General features: G+C 38.8%; 1 protein-coding gene across 11 annotated transcripts in view; it reads left to right on the top strand.

Annotated features, from left to right (window-relative positions):
* Nucleotides 1–1,898: 1,898 nt before the first annotated feature.
* Nucleotides 1,899–18,520, top strand: part of LOC127436648 (serine/threonine-protein kinase WNK1-like) — a 91,784-nt gene continuing 75,162 nt past the window's right edge. For all 11 annotated transcript variants that reach the window (XM_051690912.1, XM_051690922.1, XM_051690911.1 and 8 more), the window contains exons 1-2: nucleotides 1,899–2,513; nucleotides 3,402–4,590. In XM_051690912.1, the coding sequence (XP_051546872.1) occupies nucleotides 3,850–4,590 (741 nt within the window). In that variant the 5' untranslated portion in view covers nucleotides 1,899–2,513; nucleotides 3,402–3,849. The remainder of the gene's footprint in view (nucleotides 2,514–3,401; nucleotides 4,591–18,520) is intronic.

The raw sequence follows: 18,520 nt of genomic DNA, 5'->3' as shown, positions 1-18,520 counted from the left end.
GCGGCTGCATATTTTCTCATTTATGTGCCGTAAATTATGGCACATAAAATTGCTACCACACTTTGCATGCAAGTGCTGCTGAAAAGATTAGGTGAACATCCAGTGGCTCTTTACAATGGAATGTTAAACTTCCCAGCTGGAGTTTTGATATGGTGACTTTAAGATAACCATGCTAAAACCCTGCATTTAGATTAGGTTTCCTCCTCCACAGCTTTGTGCATTGTTTCAATCTCAAGGTAAACAGTTACCCTCTAGTAAATATTGCAGACTGGTAACCTTTAAAAGACCATTCTAAACAAATTTAAAGGGTGAGACACCCTTAAATACTCCTATATGATGCTGTTTATAGAATAAAAAATTAAAAAAAAGATGTATTTATAATTATGTTTTTAATGGAGTAAATAGGATGCTTAGAAATGCCTGTTTTTGTAACTCACTCATTACCACCCTCATGTGGATACATTTATGTACTGACACTACCTGATACTTCATGTGAACTTTAACAGGTTGAAAGGACTTTAAAATCAAAAAGAACAAAATACACACTACATATATATTAGTTTATATTTCTATAAATGGATTAGGGGAATAGCAAAGTACAGGCTGAGAACTGTCATATATATATACTGTATATGCCCGCTTTCTCAGCCTGTACTTTGCTATTCCCTTAATCCATTTATAGAAATGTAAACTGATTCAAACTAATTTAAATGTGCAAACGATAATGTCACATTTTGTTTGCAGTAACTGTAATGAATAATGAAAGATTTGTTCATGTATTTAGTAAATGGCTTTGTTGCAGCCTCAATCAATGTAGGGCTACTTTGAACTTAAATTACATGTTAAATCTAATCGTCCTTGACATTCTTAATGGTGTTAAATTTCCATGTGCTCTCAATTGACCAGTATGTCAACAGAACTCAATTGCCGCCTTCATTTGGGCAGGGGAACAAAGTGTACCCATACCACAGTCATTGCATCTGAAACAAACATCCAAACACAGCCTCTCAGTCTAAGAAAAAAACTGTGATCTTAACAGATGCATACAAGACACTGTACCATTTTACTTGATTACGCACATCCTGCACATCCTTGGGTCCCCGCATTGCCCCCCTTAGCTGATTTTAATAGCAACGGGGCCCTTATAGAGAATCTGTAATGTTCTGAAGGATCTTTCTCATGTGTGCTTTAGGGGGGAGGAAGGAACTGCTGAAAGGGAAAAGAAATGTCTAGTGTTATAAGGAACTTTACATAAATACAGTCTGAGAAAACAGTGTCTGACAACAGAAAAAGAGAGACTTACATGAATACAAAGAAGAGAGAGCATGTGTAATGTTAAGTCACTGCTCTCAGTGAAAGACGCAAGTGCAAACCAACAATTATAAGCAAATCCATTGAGTGTGTGTGATAAAGAGAAAATATATTGAATTGTAATGTATGTTAGAAGGGGAAAAAAGGGGTTATTTAAGAAAAGATAAGCACTTCAGTATGGTCTTTGCTTTCCTTGTTGCATATTTCTGACATTGTGTCTTGCTTTAGTGGCTTTATAAGATCTGTTTGTACTTTTTATATTATTATATATAATTAAAAATATTATTTAATGATTTGAAGTCATATAATTTAATTATTCATTTTTATACATTTAATTTCATAATTAATTCCACAAAAATTAAATTAATTAATTAATTAATTAATTAAAAGATGTGAAAAGAAAAACAAATGGAAGGTAAATATTTGTATTTCAGATTATGACATTATTGTATTCATTTTTAATTGTTTCATGTATTATACTATTCAATATCTATCTATCTATCGGAACGAAACAGTGACCTCTACAGGCCGTTCAAACAGGAGGCAGGTTGACGATTCTGCTGTCAGCATTCAGTGGGAGGGTACTGGATAACAGCAGCAGCCTCGGAGCTAAAACCAACGTGACAGACTGTCTTAATAACACCACCCGAGCCAACAGCAGCAGTTTCAGAGAGAGCCTAATTTCGTCTAGACTCAAGAATACACGGCATACGGAGACTACGTGTTGTCATTCGTCGACTGCTGCATAAGGATAACGATTTAATTCCAGATCGAGACTTTCTTGCCAACCGGCTCGAACAGAAACGAACGCAAAACGCAGTGGATGTTGTTGCATTGTTCGCGTGAAAGGAAGAATATCGGTGGTTTGCAGCATATCCGCGTGCAGTCTCCCGGAACCGTACTGGAAATATCGTTACGCTGGATACCGATTTCATTAGAATCATTGCATCGCGTTGGATTCAACAGCCTTATATTGAACTTGGCCTGTAGTGGAAACAGCTTAGCGATTCTCCAGCGTTTTGCTACATTTATGGAATTTATATTTTTTTGACCACTCGGTTCAACAGATTGTGCTGTGCATTTTGCTATGATTATCATTTGACTATTACCCTCTTAAATTATTTGCTCGACCAACTCAAGCAACTGCAGCTGTCGCTTTGTCTACATCACAGCAAATGGGAATGGATATCACGATACAAAAGGTAATCGCTGGCCAGTTTCCCATTATTTGTCTCTGCACCCTAAATGATAATGTCAGAATGTCAGATACGCCGGGATTGTGATAAGTTTTGATATTTTTCTTTGCGTGGAAAAAAAATAAAAAATAAAAATTCCCCAAATCTCAGTTGACCACCTCATGTAACCAAGGCGACCCGTCTCGCGAGCCCTGCGTGCGCAGCCAACATGCTAACCTACCTTTACAATAATAAATAACTTCGTTATTTTTGAAGGACAAATATTGATATTTGATATTTCTATTATTACTATTATTATTTACATATGACGCCGAGCTGACTGACACTGTACCCGAGTGAGCTAAAACCTTTTATACATGTCAAAATCTTGACAATGATAATGTGTTTACATCTAAATTTGCAACTAATTTTGCAAGAAGTGTGTGTGGGAATGATGGAAAGCCCTGTGAGCTTCTGTAGCAGCTAAAAACTTGATAAGAGGACTGTAAAAGTAAGTCTTCAATTCTAGTTTAGTGTTTGGAGATGCATTTGTTCATTACACACTTGGGCTATTCTTCTTTGTTTTAAGTCCTCATTGTCATTAAATTATTTTCTGATGTTTTAATCGTGTTAGAAGAATAATTTTTATACTTTTGATTAAAGTGTTTAAGACACACAGTTCTACTAACAAGATAATAATTTGAGTAAAACCTAAACTTTTTGTTTGTTTGTTTGTTAATGCTGCTTGATGGGGTTTTAACCTTCTAGTAAAATGCCTTAAATTCTACCCTGTTCCACTGAACTTTAATTAGGATTAACTCAAAGGTCAACCATAGGAGTTTAACCATGCTATTGAATCTGTTATTTGTTTATGTATGTCTTGCAGTAAATCTGGACCTGGGTTTTTTTTTTCAGAGCCAGCACTCTGTGAAGGTCTAAAGAACATCCAGGCTCTTGCCCTTTTTCCTTTTGCGGTCCCTTATGCTCAATGACTGCTGTCTCCGGGTCACTGCAGGATGGATAAAGTGGATTTGACAGTTTTTGTCTGTCACCGTCAGTGCTATCTTCTCAGTGACTGTGTCTTATTCTTTTACGTTTATAAAAGAACACCTCCTCTCTTGGGCTCTGGCCCCATACACTGTAAGAGTAACTGTTAATAAGGAATACCCCACGGAGGGGCCCTCCAGCAAACTCTGTGGTTCACGTGAGCTTTTATTTTTTTTTGCATAGCCTATTTTTTGTGCCACAGTCAGGAGTTTGATTGGAACAGGACATTTTCTACAAAAGGTTAACGTTTACATTTGAGTTTCTTCATTATAATTTATTTCTACTTTTGAGATTTTAATTTTTTTTGCTTGGAGAGATGTCGTCAGAAAATCCCAACAAGGTGGTGAACTTCTTGGCCCCACCACCTACAAAGAATGTGAATGGCTCTGGTTCTGACTCACTGGTGGGTGAGAAGCTAGACACGGAGGTCAGAAAGCGGCGTCACACCATGGATAAAGACCTCAAGACGGCCGAGCACAGATTTTTTAGGCGCAGTGTTATCTGTGATTCAAATGCCACAGCCCTCGACCTGCCTAGTAAAGCCTGCATCCTCACTTCGCCACCGGACTGTGAGCAGTTTGTTGTGCCTGTAGTGCTGGGTTCTGCACCTGACATAACAACTGACCCTCGTGTGGTTGTTTCAGGTGTCGTAGTGGAAGAACATGCAGAGGATATTGATAGTGGTAAAAGAGGGGCTGGAGTTCATGGGATAGTGGCGGTACAGAGTCCATCTGTTCAGGATGTGGGTGCAAGGCAGAGTGATGCTCTTGGGAAAGTGGAGACAGAGCCCAGCCATGTGGGTGACCAGGAACAGGACAGGGGAGCAGCTGATAAACGTGAGGAAGAGGTGGCAAAGGCCCGTGCAGAGGCTGAGCTGAGGGAGGCTGAGAAGAAAGTTCAGGATGACATAGAAGAAGTGGAGACCAAAGCAGTGGGCACCTCACCTGATGGACGATTTCTCAAATTTGACATTGAGATTGGACGTGGCTCGTTCAAAACGGTCTACAAGGGCTTGGACACTGAGACAACTGTGGAAGTAGCATGGTGCGAACTCCAGGTAAGGAACCCCCTTTTTATTAACCTCTGCAACTATTTTTTTAATACACTGAAAGTGAGCTTCACTCATTTTCTTTTGTGGTTCACCAAAAGCTTTAAAAATGCTCTGGTGAAACACAACAGTAGAAGATCAATTCGAAAGTGAATGCCACAGTTACAACAGGAAGACATTGTGGTTTAGCTTGTTTATGCAGTTTTGTGGTCATGGTTCTCATGGTGCCCCTACAGAATGTAGGCCGCTGAAGAAGAACACTGAGGAAGTTGCAGATTAGGCCAGAAAGTACGCTACACTAGTACGCATATGCAAATTATTGGAGACGGTGTACTCTATTGATCGCTATAGCGCCCTTTGTGGCAGTACTTAGAATGCATACTTGCATTGATTTACGAATTGCATTATTTTACATTTCGTAACGTAACGACCCATGAAATTAAACTTGCATTGCTAGATGCATTTGGTTTAGCAAACTTGAGTATAGTATGTTTATACCATGTAGCCCTAAGGCCTGGGTATACTTGTTTTTCTGCATTCTGGATCGAATCGCACTCGGTCGATAGTGTTCCCTTTGAAAGTATACTTTTTTTTTTTACCGCAAGTGAATAGGAACGTGTTCGTATTCTGGGCCGCACAAGGACAGTCCACGCAGACTGTGCTAATGGCAATATTTGCGTCATGCACACTGCATTTTCTGATCAGCAACACAGACAACCAACGTGTACTTTGGCCTTCAGGTCATGTCCATGCTGATACGTTTTCGTTTACAAACGCATTAATTTCACAAAGATTATGCCTCTCATCCACACTAGAATGTTTTCCTCCACTGAAAACGAAGCATTTTGAAATTCCGATCCATTTCCCCATACTTTGAAAAACAATGATGTTAGGTTTTCAAATAAAAACAGATTAGTGTAGATGTGGCCTTAGTCTTGTGGCCAAATTCATTACATTTTGATGGCTGCAGGCCTAGCTCTCGCAAGAAAACACCACAATTTATTAAATTAAGCCATTTATTCTCTTGACACAGCTATCTTAGTTTCAAAATGCAAGTTGGATCATATTTGACCTGAGTTGTCTTTTTCATAACGCCTTTTCTATAAATGCATTAAATCTGGCAAATTATGTCTCAGCAAATAAAAGTCACTTGGATCCCATTACCTAGTGCCTACACTACTTAAGTGTTTTCCCTAAATATTACAAGACAATCTCTGTGTGTCTTGGTATCTGGTTTTAACTCTATAGGCCTTATTTTGGAACAAGTATAACTGACCACACAGATTAAGTGTTGTTAGTTGCCTAGGGAAGATCCTCCATCACAAACTGAACTGTTATCTCCAATGGCCAGAGTCATTTTCGATTGTATTAATAATTCGCTGAGGCACTCATAGATTTAAATGGTTACATAAACACGTCAAAGCACATACAGATGAAAGTGCGTAAAATATGCTGTGAGGGTGGGGTAGAAGACTGTGGAATGTAAGGGCGAGTGTTTGGATTGTGCCAGTGACCTCATATTGAAACTGTCAGGAAAAGGGGGTTGCATCATTGTGTGGGGATAAAAGCAAATATCATTTTTAGGTGTGGACACTTGCTAAAAGTGTCGTTGGTGATGGTTTAAATGTCAATTATTGATAGATCAAGGCCTTTAGAGCGATCCTAAGTTATTCAGGGGTCAAAGAGTAAGCAGAAGCAGAGGTCTAGCCACTGCAGAGCGTAGGTTGTATTGACAAAGAGAGGGTGCAGAAAAAGAAGCAAGGAGAAGAGTCAGAGAATAGGGATGGGAGGGAGGTAGTGCTTCAAGATCTGGGAGGCCTGCTTTGTGTCTGCCCCCTCTCTCTCCTTAATGTTCGGGCCGCTTTTGTAGTTGTAAATTAGTTGAAGTCTTACTGGACATCAGTAAAGGACTTCTATTAGATGCAGGATGGGAAAGAAGATTATTTCGTCAGCTTTGTTAATGGGACTTCTAAACTGCTTTTTTTGTTTTATTTTTTCAAAGCTGATTCATTTACAGAGAACGAATTAACTTCCCTTTGAGATCACAAGGGAATTTGTTTCATTCCGTGGATTGAATCACATATTTCCTCCTATTTCTCTGAAGTTGAATGTTTTCCAGATTTCACATTAGGAGGCAATTATTTAAGATTTTGCGCTTAGCCAACTTAAGGAGTTATACTATTACTATTGTGTTATCAGTGTTTGGATCTCCAGCATGCATCAGTAAATCTACTCACTGTGATTATTATTATTATTGGATTAAAAATGGAATGTAGTATCTGGCTGGATCTTATAACTTTGGTATGTGGTGAATCAAAGATGAGTAATATGACAAAGTTTTGGTACAACACAAAGGCCAACACTCCCTCCCAAATCATTCTTCTTGGATTCAAGGGCATGCAAGTAAGGGCTCTCTTAATGGAAGCAGAGGCATCTCTTTCATTCATTTTTTCTATTCAGCTATATGATAATAGTGAAGACATGGAAGGGCGAGCATTATCTAAATGTTCTTCAATGAATGTACTTCCCCTGCATCTTTTTGCACTCAATTCTAATCTGTCTCTCTGTTGAATGTGTTCTTAAAACGTCACATTAAGAGAGCAGAAACAAGGCTGGGTGCAATCATAACAGTCTAGATGTGATGCATAAACTCAAGGCAGACCAATGTCATTTTTTTTTACTCCACTTCCTGTTCAAAGGCACTGTTTGTTGGTGCATGGATCTTCTTGCTTTGTACTGCCTCCCATTCTGTTTTCCCAGGCTTATAAGGTTTCTGGCAGGTTTAAATTTTGACGTTGTATGCTGTTTTAGCGTGCTGTATGTGCTCTGATGGTATATAAGATGGTTAACTCCTCCACTTACACTAACATCATACTTCCTTCATGAGCCTTTCCAGGAAAGCAGTGAAGTCATTGGAAATGGAAACCACTCATAATTAATTGTCTAAACATATACATACTCACACAAACATACACAGTTCACATAGGCATACTCAAATTCACAAGCTGTTGACTAAGGGTTTGACCTCAAACTATTTAAAACTCGGTGGCTGTCGTGCCATCAGCTTTATCGCCGTACGCTAGCTGTGAGATATCACAGTGTAGGAATTAATGGGAGAAGTTACCGAAGCTCTGGACGGTTTAAAAGAGACATGCCCCAGAGAGAGTGTCATCATCTGTGAATAATGCAGAGGATGTGAAGGGAACAGTTGAGGAAGAAATCCAATCCCATGGATCCCAGCCATGGCCGTTTCCCTTTTCATTGTTGAAATCCATTTTTTTTTTCAATGGAGGGAGAAAGACAAAGACAGGAGTAGCGCTTCCCTCATTTACAAGCGCTGATCTCCTTCCTCATTTGCAGTGCAGGCCTTTGTGTATGTTTTTATCCATTGTGTGTGTCTTATAGTACACAGGCTGTAAGGAAAAATATTGAGAGCTTATCTGTTTGGCTTTAGGTTTCACTTGACTTTGACATTTTCTTCCTAGATTATTAGTTTTGGTTTTTAACCTCTGCAGTTGTGCATGTCACCGCAGTGGCAGAAAAGTTTATCGGAAGCAGTGAAGCAACAGAAGTTGTGTGCAATTGACACAAACTCTGATAGCTCTTTACCTAGAGAGAATCGCTTGTCTTGCTTTCCGTTAAAGTGTTGAGGATGACTTGAGTCGCGGTTTCACTTCTCACCAGATTTAGAATGAATCTGTTTCCCTCCTAGTGAAAATGTGGCAGTTCCCCTCACTTCCTCCATGTGTTAACTTGTCATTGGGTCTATTTTATAAACATTTGTAACATTTTATTTTTTACCCTGTAATCTACTTATAATGTTAGTCAAGGTTTCTTACCCCAAGAACAGCTGTAGTTTTGTTTTACACAACCATTTTCCACCCGTTCTCTGACACTTAAAAATTAACAGGCTGCACCTTTCAAGACCCGTTTTTGCAGCTTAATTTGGTTGGCAAGGAAACTTCGCTTTGTGAACATGAGGGTATGTCTACATTTTACATTTAACTACTATTTCAAAAGAGGAAAAAAATCTTTTCTATATGCGTGTTTTTACTTTACCCATGTTTTCCTTTAGCATTGATCTAGGATATAAAAATTACCTGACTGACTATTTAAAAGCTTCTGGCTAGTCTGTTAAAGTAGAGTTCTTTAATAATATAGGTTGTGTTAATGTGTTGGTTGCAGCATTGGGTGTTTTGAAGACCGTTAAACTTAGGTGCGCTTTAAATACTTCACAGCTAATATAAAGCAGGTTATACTCCTTCCAAAAGAATGTGTAATCTCATACAGCTTCATTTCTATCTCTGAAATGCAGGGATTTTTTGGCCTGCCAAGGCTTGTTCCCCCACCCCCTCCCACAGCATTGTACTCATCTCCTCCGTAGCATTGTGCTCATCTCCTCTTTGAGATCCTGATCAATCCAACTTGTTCCTGAATGCAGAAGTGTTCCATGAAGCATAACGGTCGCCTGTTTTCTTTTTCTTTTCTCCAGTGTTTTCACACACATCATTGGATGTTCTTAGTGAATAATGTGATGTTTATTGTAATAAATTTGGAAAAAATTGACCAAAAAGTATGTGGCTCCATAATGCTGATACTTTACAGTTGCAATTTCCTTTTTTTTAGTTTTAAGAGTGGGTGGATGATGTGAAGCTATGAACCAGAAGTTTAGTTATGCTGATATCATTAACTAGGCTACAAGTTATTATGCCAGCCAACAACTGCACAAGTTGAGCCTGAGCTCATTTTTACTCCACCTAACACTTAAAACACTTTCTATATAAATAAATGTAAAATGGTTATTGTTCTCCATCTGGAATGCTCGTAGTTGCAGTTTCTTATAGAGAGTCATTATAGAGTGATTAGTCAGGAAAACTGGCTAGCATGTGACACAGAGCACTGTAATTCAACAGGTTTCCTACTGTAAAGACTCTGCTTTGTGAAGAAAATCAGGTTTTATCTCTTGCCGCCTCTCTATTGCTCTCTCTGTCATTTTCCCTTCCCTTTGGTTTTGTAGGTAGCATAAGTATGTCAAAGGTCACATTGGGAGGGCAGTAAATTCCTCACATTTCACTGCTTACCTCAGACCCCCGCCACCTTGCACTTACTGCCTCTTATTTTATTCTGTAAGCCATTTAAGATGCTATTTACACAAACACTTACACGCACACACATACTTCTCTGCTTTTATTTTTTAATCTCGCCCTCACACCCTACTGACCCCATTTGTTCTCATTTGTTGTTATTTTTGTGGTTCATCATCGGTAAGCCTTATAGTTTCAATGGCTATTAATCATATACTTTTGGCTTCAAAATGTAATAGGATCTAATTTTTATCATAATTACCTTTATGCTGTGTTCTGAATTCTATATTTTATTTGTGCTTAGAGGCTCATTCCAATATTGATTCATGTTTAGTGAGTGTCTTTTGGCAAAAAACATAAAACGGTCTTCATAATATGAGCTAACGCTGCATATATGCAGGGTTGGGAGGGTTGCTTTTTAAATGTATTCCATTACAGATTACAGAATACATGCTGTAAAATGTAATTTGTAACGTATTCCGTAACGTATTCAAGGTCTAAATACTTTGGATTACTACTTCAGCACTGGTAGATTTTTTTTCACTTGTTTTGACTATAAAAACTCTGCCAGTACAGTAAGACAAAATACACATGTTAAAAATACATTCTCTGAAAAACCGAAATATCTTATGCAGTGTTGTTTCTAAAACAAGATAAATCAAATTGATCTTGTTTGAAGGATTTTTAGATATTTTTAAAGGAAAACAATACAAAAATTATTATCAAGAATACAATTTTTGCCCTAATATCAAAGGTCTTACTAGAAAAAAGAAATTATGATCTAACATGAATTTTCTTGATAAAAAAAAATATGATCGTGCCTGGTAACATGTGCATGTAAAATGGCTAGAAATAGCATTTTAGCTTAGCATAAAGCTGACAATTTACACAGCTTTATTTCTATTTCTTCTGCTCCAAACTTACTTCAAACTTACTTCTCTGTCTGCTCGTATGAATGTAACACATCATAAGAAAGTGTTTCACCGCTGTTCAAATGCACTTTGGATCACATCATTTATATGTATAAATGTTTTCCATATGAAAGGACTAAATATTAAATGAAACAAATGACAAGATGTATTCTAATTACCAATGATTTAAATTGTAACTGTCGTGGAATAGTTACTTATATTTTGTATTTTAATTACGTAATCCCATTACATGTATTCCGTTACTCCCCAACCCTGCATATATGCCAGCCTCATTTAATTAAAATAGGTTTGATATAAATGGTGATCCTGAATCCCAGTGTCTTCGTGTACTATCAAAAAAATTAAAATAAAAAAGTCAAATCCTCTATAGTTGGACTCCTTGCTGATTTATACGGCATACAGTGTCCCTTTCCTTGATTGCAACTGACTGTTCCCAACATTTCTGTGTCACAGACAGAGTCTGGGTTTAGTTTTTCTTGCTGTAATTTCATACAGAAGCACTCATTCATTGAAGCACCTCAGTGATGGATCAAATCCTAAATTTGGACATGTGTAAAACTTGTTTATAGTGTGAGGAGCATCTTATGGAGGTTTTCTGCAGGGTGGGATGTTCATACCCACAGCTATTCCTCCTCCCATATTTCAGTGGCTGTTTCACGTTTGCATTCTCTGGATTCTTGTGGCAGGACGTCAGCATTCAAAGAGGACGAAAAAGTGAAGGAGGGGGGCAACCAGTTCAAAGCAGACTCTCTCTCACTGGTTTTGTCTCTGTCTCCCAACCTGAAGTCACCAATCTGGATGCAAGATTTCTAGTTTCTTTATAAGAAGCATCTTTTTTTCAGTACTGGGAGACTACAAGTGCTTGGCTGAAATGGTTAGCAAGAAAATTTAATAGAGCAATTCTGTGCAGCATTAAGAGAAAAATGTGTCTCAGATCTTGTAAAGATTTTCTGCTGTGTAACTGCTGACACAAGTCTTGTTTCTGTTCAAACGTTTCCTTTAAATTTGATACTTTCACTTCTTTCAGAAGCCCGAAGCTGATTTTAATTTACTTCTCATTATGCACTTTTCACTCTCTCTCTCAACCCATACTTCCTTATAACCCCCCTCTCACTCACTCATTCTCTCACTCACTCTCTCACTCTCTCCTCTCTCTCTCTCTCTCTTTTTGTCTCTTTCTCGCTAATTGAGAGCTCAGATCTATGAAGTGGAGGGCTCAGTTTCATGTGCAGATAAATCAGATCACATGGTGACTGAAAGTGGAGCAAGCCAGGATATGTGGCAGCCCTGGTTATAACGGGTTATTCTTTGATCAGAGCGTTATGAGTGAAAAAAACATGCACATTTTTCTAAGAAAGTTTTGAATTTTTTTTTTTTTCACTCTTCCCAATCTTTCTATAGAAAGTGTCCGCTCAATACAAAGGAATACATCCTGTTTAATGGAATCTGTGGCTCCCGTTTTCTTCTAAATGTCATGAATATTTTAGCACTGTCACACCTATATAAATGCAGCACTGAAGGTATTGCCTGAACTCTGTTGACGAGAGCTTGTGTTTATTGGGCTGACTGCGCTGTCAAGGTCCGTTACATCATTCGAAGGCTGTGTTAAGCCCCCTGCTGTTGGTGAAAAGTTGGACCTCTCCTCTTCTCAAGAGTTTGGCTGAATTTCGGAGGTGGAATGTGCTCAAACAAGCTTACCTCATACTTTGGGGGAAGCACAGATAATTTTGGACAGATCCAGAGCATTTAAAGTTTGACTACACCGGTCACAAATAGATATACTTGTCTGTGCAAGCCCAGTGGGGATCAGAAAACATTTCTTGTATTCCAGTGTTTCTTTTTCTTCCTCTGTGTACTGGCTATAAATAGTAACTTCTCATCTGCCGCTGTCTTTCCACTCCATAGTCAGAACTTCCACTCCATAGGCAGACAGTTCTGGGGAATGACGTGGGGCAGAGTTAGCCCGAGGGAATGTTTTAGTTCTCAGATGAGCTTCAGGAATGGAAATCCACCACTGCGGTAGAATCTCAGCTCAGTTGCTTGACCCAACTGCATACTAACACTACATATTGGTCACGGTGACCCTGCCATGTCACTGTACACCCGCCGTATGTTTGTGGAGATCAAGGGCACTGCTCCTGAAGTTTCCAAGTTTGTACCTTAGCATTGGTGTTTCTGATAGATCTGTTTTGAGTAGAGTAAACTTTCTCCGAAAGATAGAGGTGTTGTGTGACGCATTTAACACTTTCTGAAGTGATGACCTTCCTTTAAATATTTGATAACGCATCGAGTCATGTATACAGATCAAGATTGTAACTCGACTATGCAAAAGCTCACTGTATTGTGCATATAATTGTACGGAGTTTAAACTGAGTGCAAGTACTCATGTGATTGTCTGAGATACAAGCAGTATGGGAGTTCTGACCTTTTGATTGACCTTTTTAACAACCTGTGTGTGTGTAGTATAATCAACATTACCTTTACAGAATTGGGAAATCCAGGTATTACCAGGGTTTCTGTGGAAATTAGTTAGGTTGACTGAAACTCACCTCTTTATTCTTGCTGCGAAACAACAGCGTGTACTGTTCTGTGAATGCTGTTCTCATGTATTTCATATGAACTTGTGAAAAAAGGTCCTTATAAACAGTCCCATATAAAGGTACTTCCTCCCTACTTCCCACCCACCCTAAACATTGCATCCCATGCTGCAGTTTTTCTATCGTCTGCCTCTCCTGTGCAGAATGTGGCAGTCAGGTGGCCAGTTTCTGCCTTGCTAGATGTTCCCACATGATGGTGACCTGACTGTGACCCCACCATAGTAGACAACAGTATAGGTAGGTGGGGTTAAAAGGCAGAGTTGGGTTTCTTGTAATATAGAAAATATACACCAACAAAACTCCTTCTGAACTAATTTATATTTGATGACAAACCTCAGTTGGGAAATTGGCTTAAAATCGATCATAAAAAATATCAGTTGTGAAATCATCTCTTGGTCTCAAATGTGTATAAATGAGGAGAGGACACGTGGTCTAAAATATTCTGTGCCCTTTCATTCTACTTGCTTCTTCATAAAAATTGGAGTATAGTAGTCAAATGCACTCCCTGGACTGGAAGCGGTTCTGTTTTGGAACAAAGGAAGGCCTGTTATAGAGCTGCACTGATATCGACTAAAATAATCTACTTGTGCACTTGCCCATGTGGCATCCTCTCTGCTCTCATGCCTTTGGAACAGACACCATGAGACGTAACATAACTTCATGAAAAGGAATCCCTGCTGTCTTTGCCATGTTGCCGTGTCCCTTCCATGTCTCTGCTGTGTCCCTAATCTCTAAGCGTTCATCAGATTCCAGAGAGAAGCAGTCTGAATGGCTGTGCTCTGACGCTCAGAATGTGATTCTTCCCAAGCCGCAGGAATGCAGGCCTGATGCCCTAATCTGGTGCACTTTGCTGTGGCACTTGTGATTGCGACAAGAAACTTATTCAATGCACTTTTCAGGCTTAATGGATTTGAGGCGACCCTGCTACAGCCAGATGATCAGCAAACACCCTGAGCACTGTAAAGCCTGTTACGTCAACGTCTCAAAGGCCAGTTCCCAAGCTTTCATTCCCAACTGATTTCAACAGCAATGGATGATGCACTGTACCTCAGTCCACAAGCTTCAGCCTAAGAGCTGCAAAATGTCTGCATCGTCAATCAGCACTGCCTATTAATAGACCAAGTGTACTACTTTGAACTAGGGCTGGGCTATATATGTTAAATTATATCTCTATTTTTCAGCAAATTGACAATATTCTATATATATCTCGATAATTATGTATTTGCTCAAAAATGGCTCAAGAGGAACCATCATTTCATCCAAACAGCCACTGCAGCCAAGTAGATTCAATATTTTAAAGACATTCAATTAAAATATAAGAATTAGTTTTTCATTGATATGCACTTTATATTGCATGTACAATGATACATAGTAGCTTAATAAAAAGCATTATTTACCTTCAGATGTTTTTACTAATACATTTTTGTGAATGAACAAGGTGTGCAAAGCTACTTCACTGACTTATTTTTGAAACCCCAGTCGAACATTGCATAATACTAAATTATTACTGTGGGACACGTCAGGTTTATTATTATAATATAATGCTGAATTATCATTATTATTCTGATTATTACATTTGCATTATACAAAAGTAATATATTTCTGTCATGTTTACTTCACCTCCACCTGGGGCTTTTATTTTGACACCAAAAGTGCTGTCGTACTTTAACTTCACAAGGAGCTTTTATTTCGACACAGAAAGGGCAATGTGTATTTGAGAGTTTACAATGTTCCGCATTTTCTGAAATGCTGTAATCTCCTCCTTTTCTGTTATATGTGCCGTGTTTGTAGATTTGTATAATATCTTGTAGCGGTTGCTAATGTTTGGAATTGCGCGAATGCTTGAACCTGCTATACTTTTACTCTGAGAGCGCCGCTATGTGCATGCACACAGATCAGCGTGTCACCGGTTTGTTCTGAATCACACACAGACCTTGTTTATCTGTCTTTAAATCACAGCCTTTTGTGGATTAATAATCACATATGACCAACTCGCCATTTTTATATTATTTTGATTAATTGTGCAGCCCTGAAGGATTGTGAAATTAGTCTACTGATGCACTCTTTATGAAACTTAATGGCCAAATTAAAGCACATTAAAATCATCACGATATTCACGATATTGGTAAATTTGACATTGTCAGCAAAATTATCTCGATTATACGTTAATATTCGATATATCGCCCAGCCCTACTTTGAACATCATCCTGGATAGTGCACCTCGGTTAACGAAGCATGTTGCTTTATTTCTACAACTCTCTTGCTCTGTCTCATTTTCTCTCGTTTTGCAGCCGTCTGTTCTCTATGCATTTGTGTCATCAAAGAGAAAAAGGAAACATGCAGCTTCCTTTGTGTAACACATCTGATGAGGAAGCTCACTTTGTGCTGTTAATGCTTACGAACACCATGGCTTTTGCCATGGTCTTTTGGAGTTCAAAATGAACCAGCTACTCAAACCAGCTTACTGTATTCCAGGCCGGTCAGGCCTGTCTCCACATGATTTCCAACCCACTGTGTTGCAGACATACTGCAGACTAACTGTGGTCAGGCTGGTGGTGGTAAAAACTGCTTTCTTGTGTAACTGTTACTTGCACAGTTTCACCAAGTTTTCTCTCAAAGCACAAAGAAGGTGTTTGTGGGATTCCAAGAAGATTCACTCCCCCACTGTTGAAGGGCCAAAATTTTACAGTTATCACAACTGGCCTTCCCCCTATTCAAACAGTGACCTATTAGCATGTCATCACCAGGGTTTAAAACAAATTCCACTTAATTACTGTGAGCTTTCCTTGTCTTTGTGTGGTCTACCTGCATAGTTGAGCAAATGGTGTCTTTGTGTAAACAAGAAGAACAAGCAGGCAAAGATAAGGCCCCAACTCTTAAGTCTTTGATGAGCATGGGGAGTAGTTCAGATGATGCCAGAGGGCAGGATGGGGCCAGGAACATCTAGCAAGCATTAGCACTCGGTTCAGCTGGTTTCTGTAGACTAAGCGGTGAGTCCGTTTGATAGGGCTTTGGAGAAGGATGTGGTTGAGTTGTTATAAAAGGGCCTTCATGCTTTGGAGGCTCTTGAGAAAGCCACACAGATAAAAGGCCTGATTCATCTAGACGACAGACAGGTGTTCATGAGAACCGCTTAATGCAGTGACTCACCTACACCTGCCGTGCCTTAGCTTGCATGTTCTGACAGAGGTGAAATTGTCACCTCTATGTGTACGTGAATGTGCCGTATGCTTGTCTGCCAGTGGGTCTTGCACATCAGTATAATTTTCCAACACATTAGTCACCTACTCTCCTTTACACAGTTCCTGTTCTTCACCTACACTCTTGCACCTCCCAGATTTCAGAGAATGAAAGGCGGAGGAAGAAGACACTGTCCAGACTCAGCATTTGCTGGTTGCAAGTCACAAGTTCAGGCCATTTAAGTCAAGCATCCAAACAGCTTGCTTATCTTCTATTCTTTGAAGCAGCCATTGGTTATCAATGTTCCTGTTCAAGGATAAAGGGGAATTTATGTCTGTTCAAAGCTTTATTTGGCTCCCTGCAAGATTTCATTACCTCCCTTACTCCTACTTTGCATTTATTCAGATATCTCTGGGAAATTGGGAGCGTCTCTATCTATAAATGTATTTCTATTGAACTCGCTCTCTCTGTTCCTATAAATAACTCTCATGTGGGACAAAGGTGTCAGCAGTGCGTGATTTACATTTTGAGTGCTGCTTATTTACCTCTGTTGAACCATGCTCTGCTCTGTTTGAGCGCTCAGTGGTGCTTTCCCTTTATGGGACCCTAATAAACACCCCGGGCAATGGGCGCTAGCTCAGGGCAGAAATCCAAAATTCTCTCTCCTCTCCACTTTTACCCTTCCTCATGCATTCTAACCAGTCCGAAGTGAGTAATTCGTGCAAGATTATGCTTTTCAGTGTTTTGTAGACTTTGTGGACCTTTTAAGGTGTTAGAAAATATGAAATCTATTAGGAAAATAACACATTTGTTTTCCACTTAAATTTGCATTTGCAACCCATTTTACTTCCATAATGTGATGTGTTTCAGAGTAAAACAGGATATTCAACAAGAAATGTTTTTTAGGGGTCAGACTTGATTTTATCCATTAGGAATTGATTAGGCCTAATATATATATATAATATCTCCACTTGACAGTCAGGTTGAAGAGATGGTATCAAAATGAGGACTTGGTTATGTCAGCCTAGAAGGATTTAATGATGTCATCTGAAAAGAAAAGTAATTTCTGAGACTGTACAAGTCATTACATTTGATAACAATTATGAAGACATTTGTTACATTGGAATAACATGCACCAAAGAATCTTTCACAACAAGACCAGGGTTGTGTATTAGGAATATACAAACATAGGGTCATTTTTAATTAATATTGAAATCAACAAAACATAAATACTTACTGAGTGCAGCTCTGTGGAAATTTAAAACTGAATGCAAATTCTTCTCTTTCCCTCACATTTTTTAAAGATTCTTGAAGTATTATTTGGAAGCCTTCACACCTTAGATCAAATGGATCTGCTTATGTTTTTGCGAAAAGTGGTTTAACTTTAGTTGTTAGGTTAGGTTTCTGGCTTACAATTGACTTGTCCCAGCTGGGCTGGAAAGCTGTCATTACTTGAAAGGATGTAAGGAGATTACTGGGGCTTGTGAAAGGGCAGCAGATTTTCATCAATTCCTTTTTGTGAGCAGAGGGATTATGAATATACACATTTCAGTCACTCAGTCAAAAATGTCTGTTGGCGCTGTTTTGGCGGCACGAGGGGGACCTACTCAATATTAGGCAGGTGGTTTTAATGTTGTGGCTGATCTATGCAGTATGTTATGTTGTATGAGCAACTAAATTTAGTCGCGGTTAGTATTGATATGATAGGCAACATACTAATATATATATATATAATTTTACAGTTGTGCTCAAAAGTTTGCATACCCTTGGAGAATTGGAAATATATGTACCATTTTTACATAAAACATGAGTGAGCAGGCAAAACACATTTCTTTTATTTCTTATGGGATTCATATTCAACTGTAGGTTATAACAGAATGGCACAATCATAAAACAAAACATGGCAACAAAGAATAAAATGAAAAGTCTGCATACCCTTAGTTCTTAATACTGTGTATTGCCCCCTTTAGCATCAATGACAGCGTGCAGTCTTTTGTAATAGTTGTCTATGAGGCCTCAAATTCTTGCAGGTGGTATAGCTGCCCATTCGTCTTGAAAATATGCCTTCAGGTCATGCAAAGTCTTTGGTCGTCTTGCATGAACCACACGTTTGAGATCTCCCCAGAGTGGCTCGATGATATTAAGG

This window comes from Myxocyprinus asiaticus, chromosome 47 (genome assembly GCF_019703515.2).
Source record: "Myxocyprinus asiaticus isolate MX2 ecotype Aquarium Trade chromosome 47, UBuf_Myxa_2, whole genome shotgun sequence".
Lineage (NCBI taxonomy): Eukaryota > Metazoa > Chordata > Actinopteri > Cypriniformes > Catostomidae > Myxocyprinus > Myxocyprinus asiaticus.
This window is presented reverse-complemented; position numbering and strand designations above follow the sequence as displayed.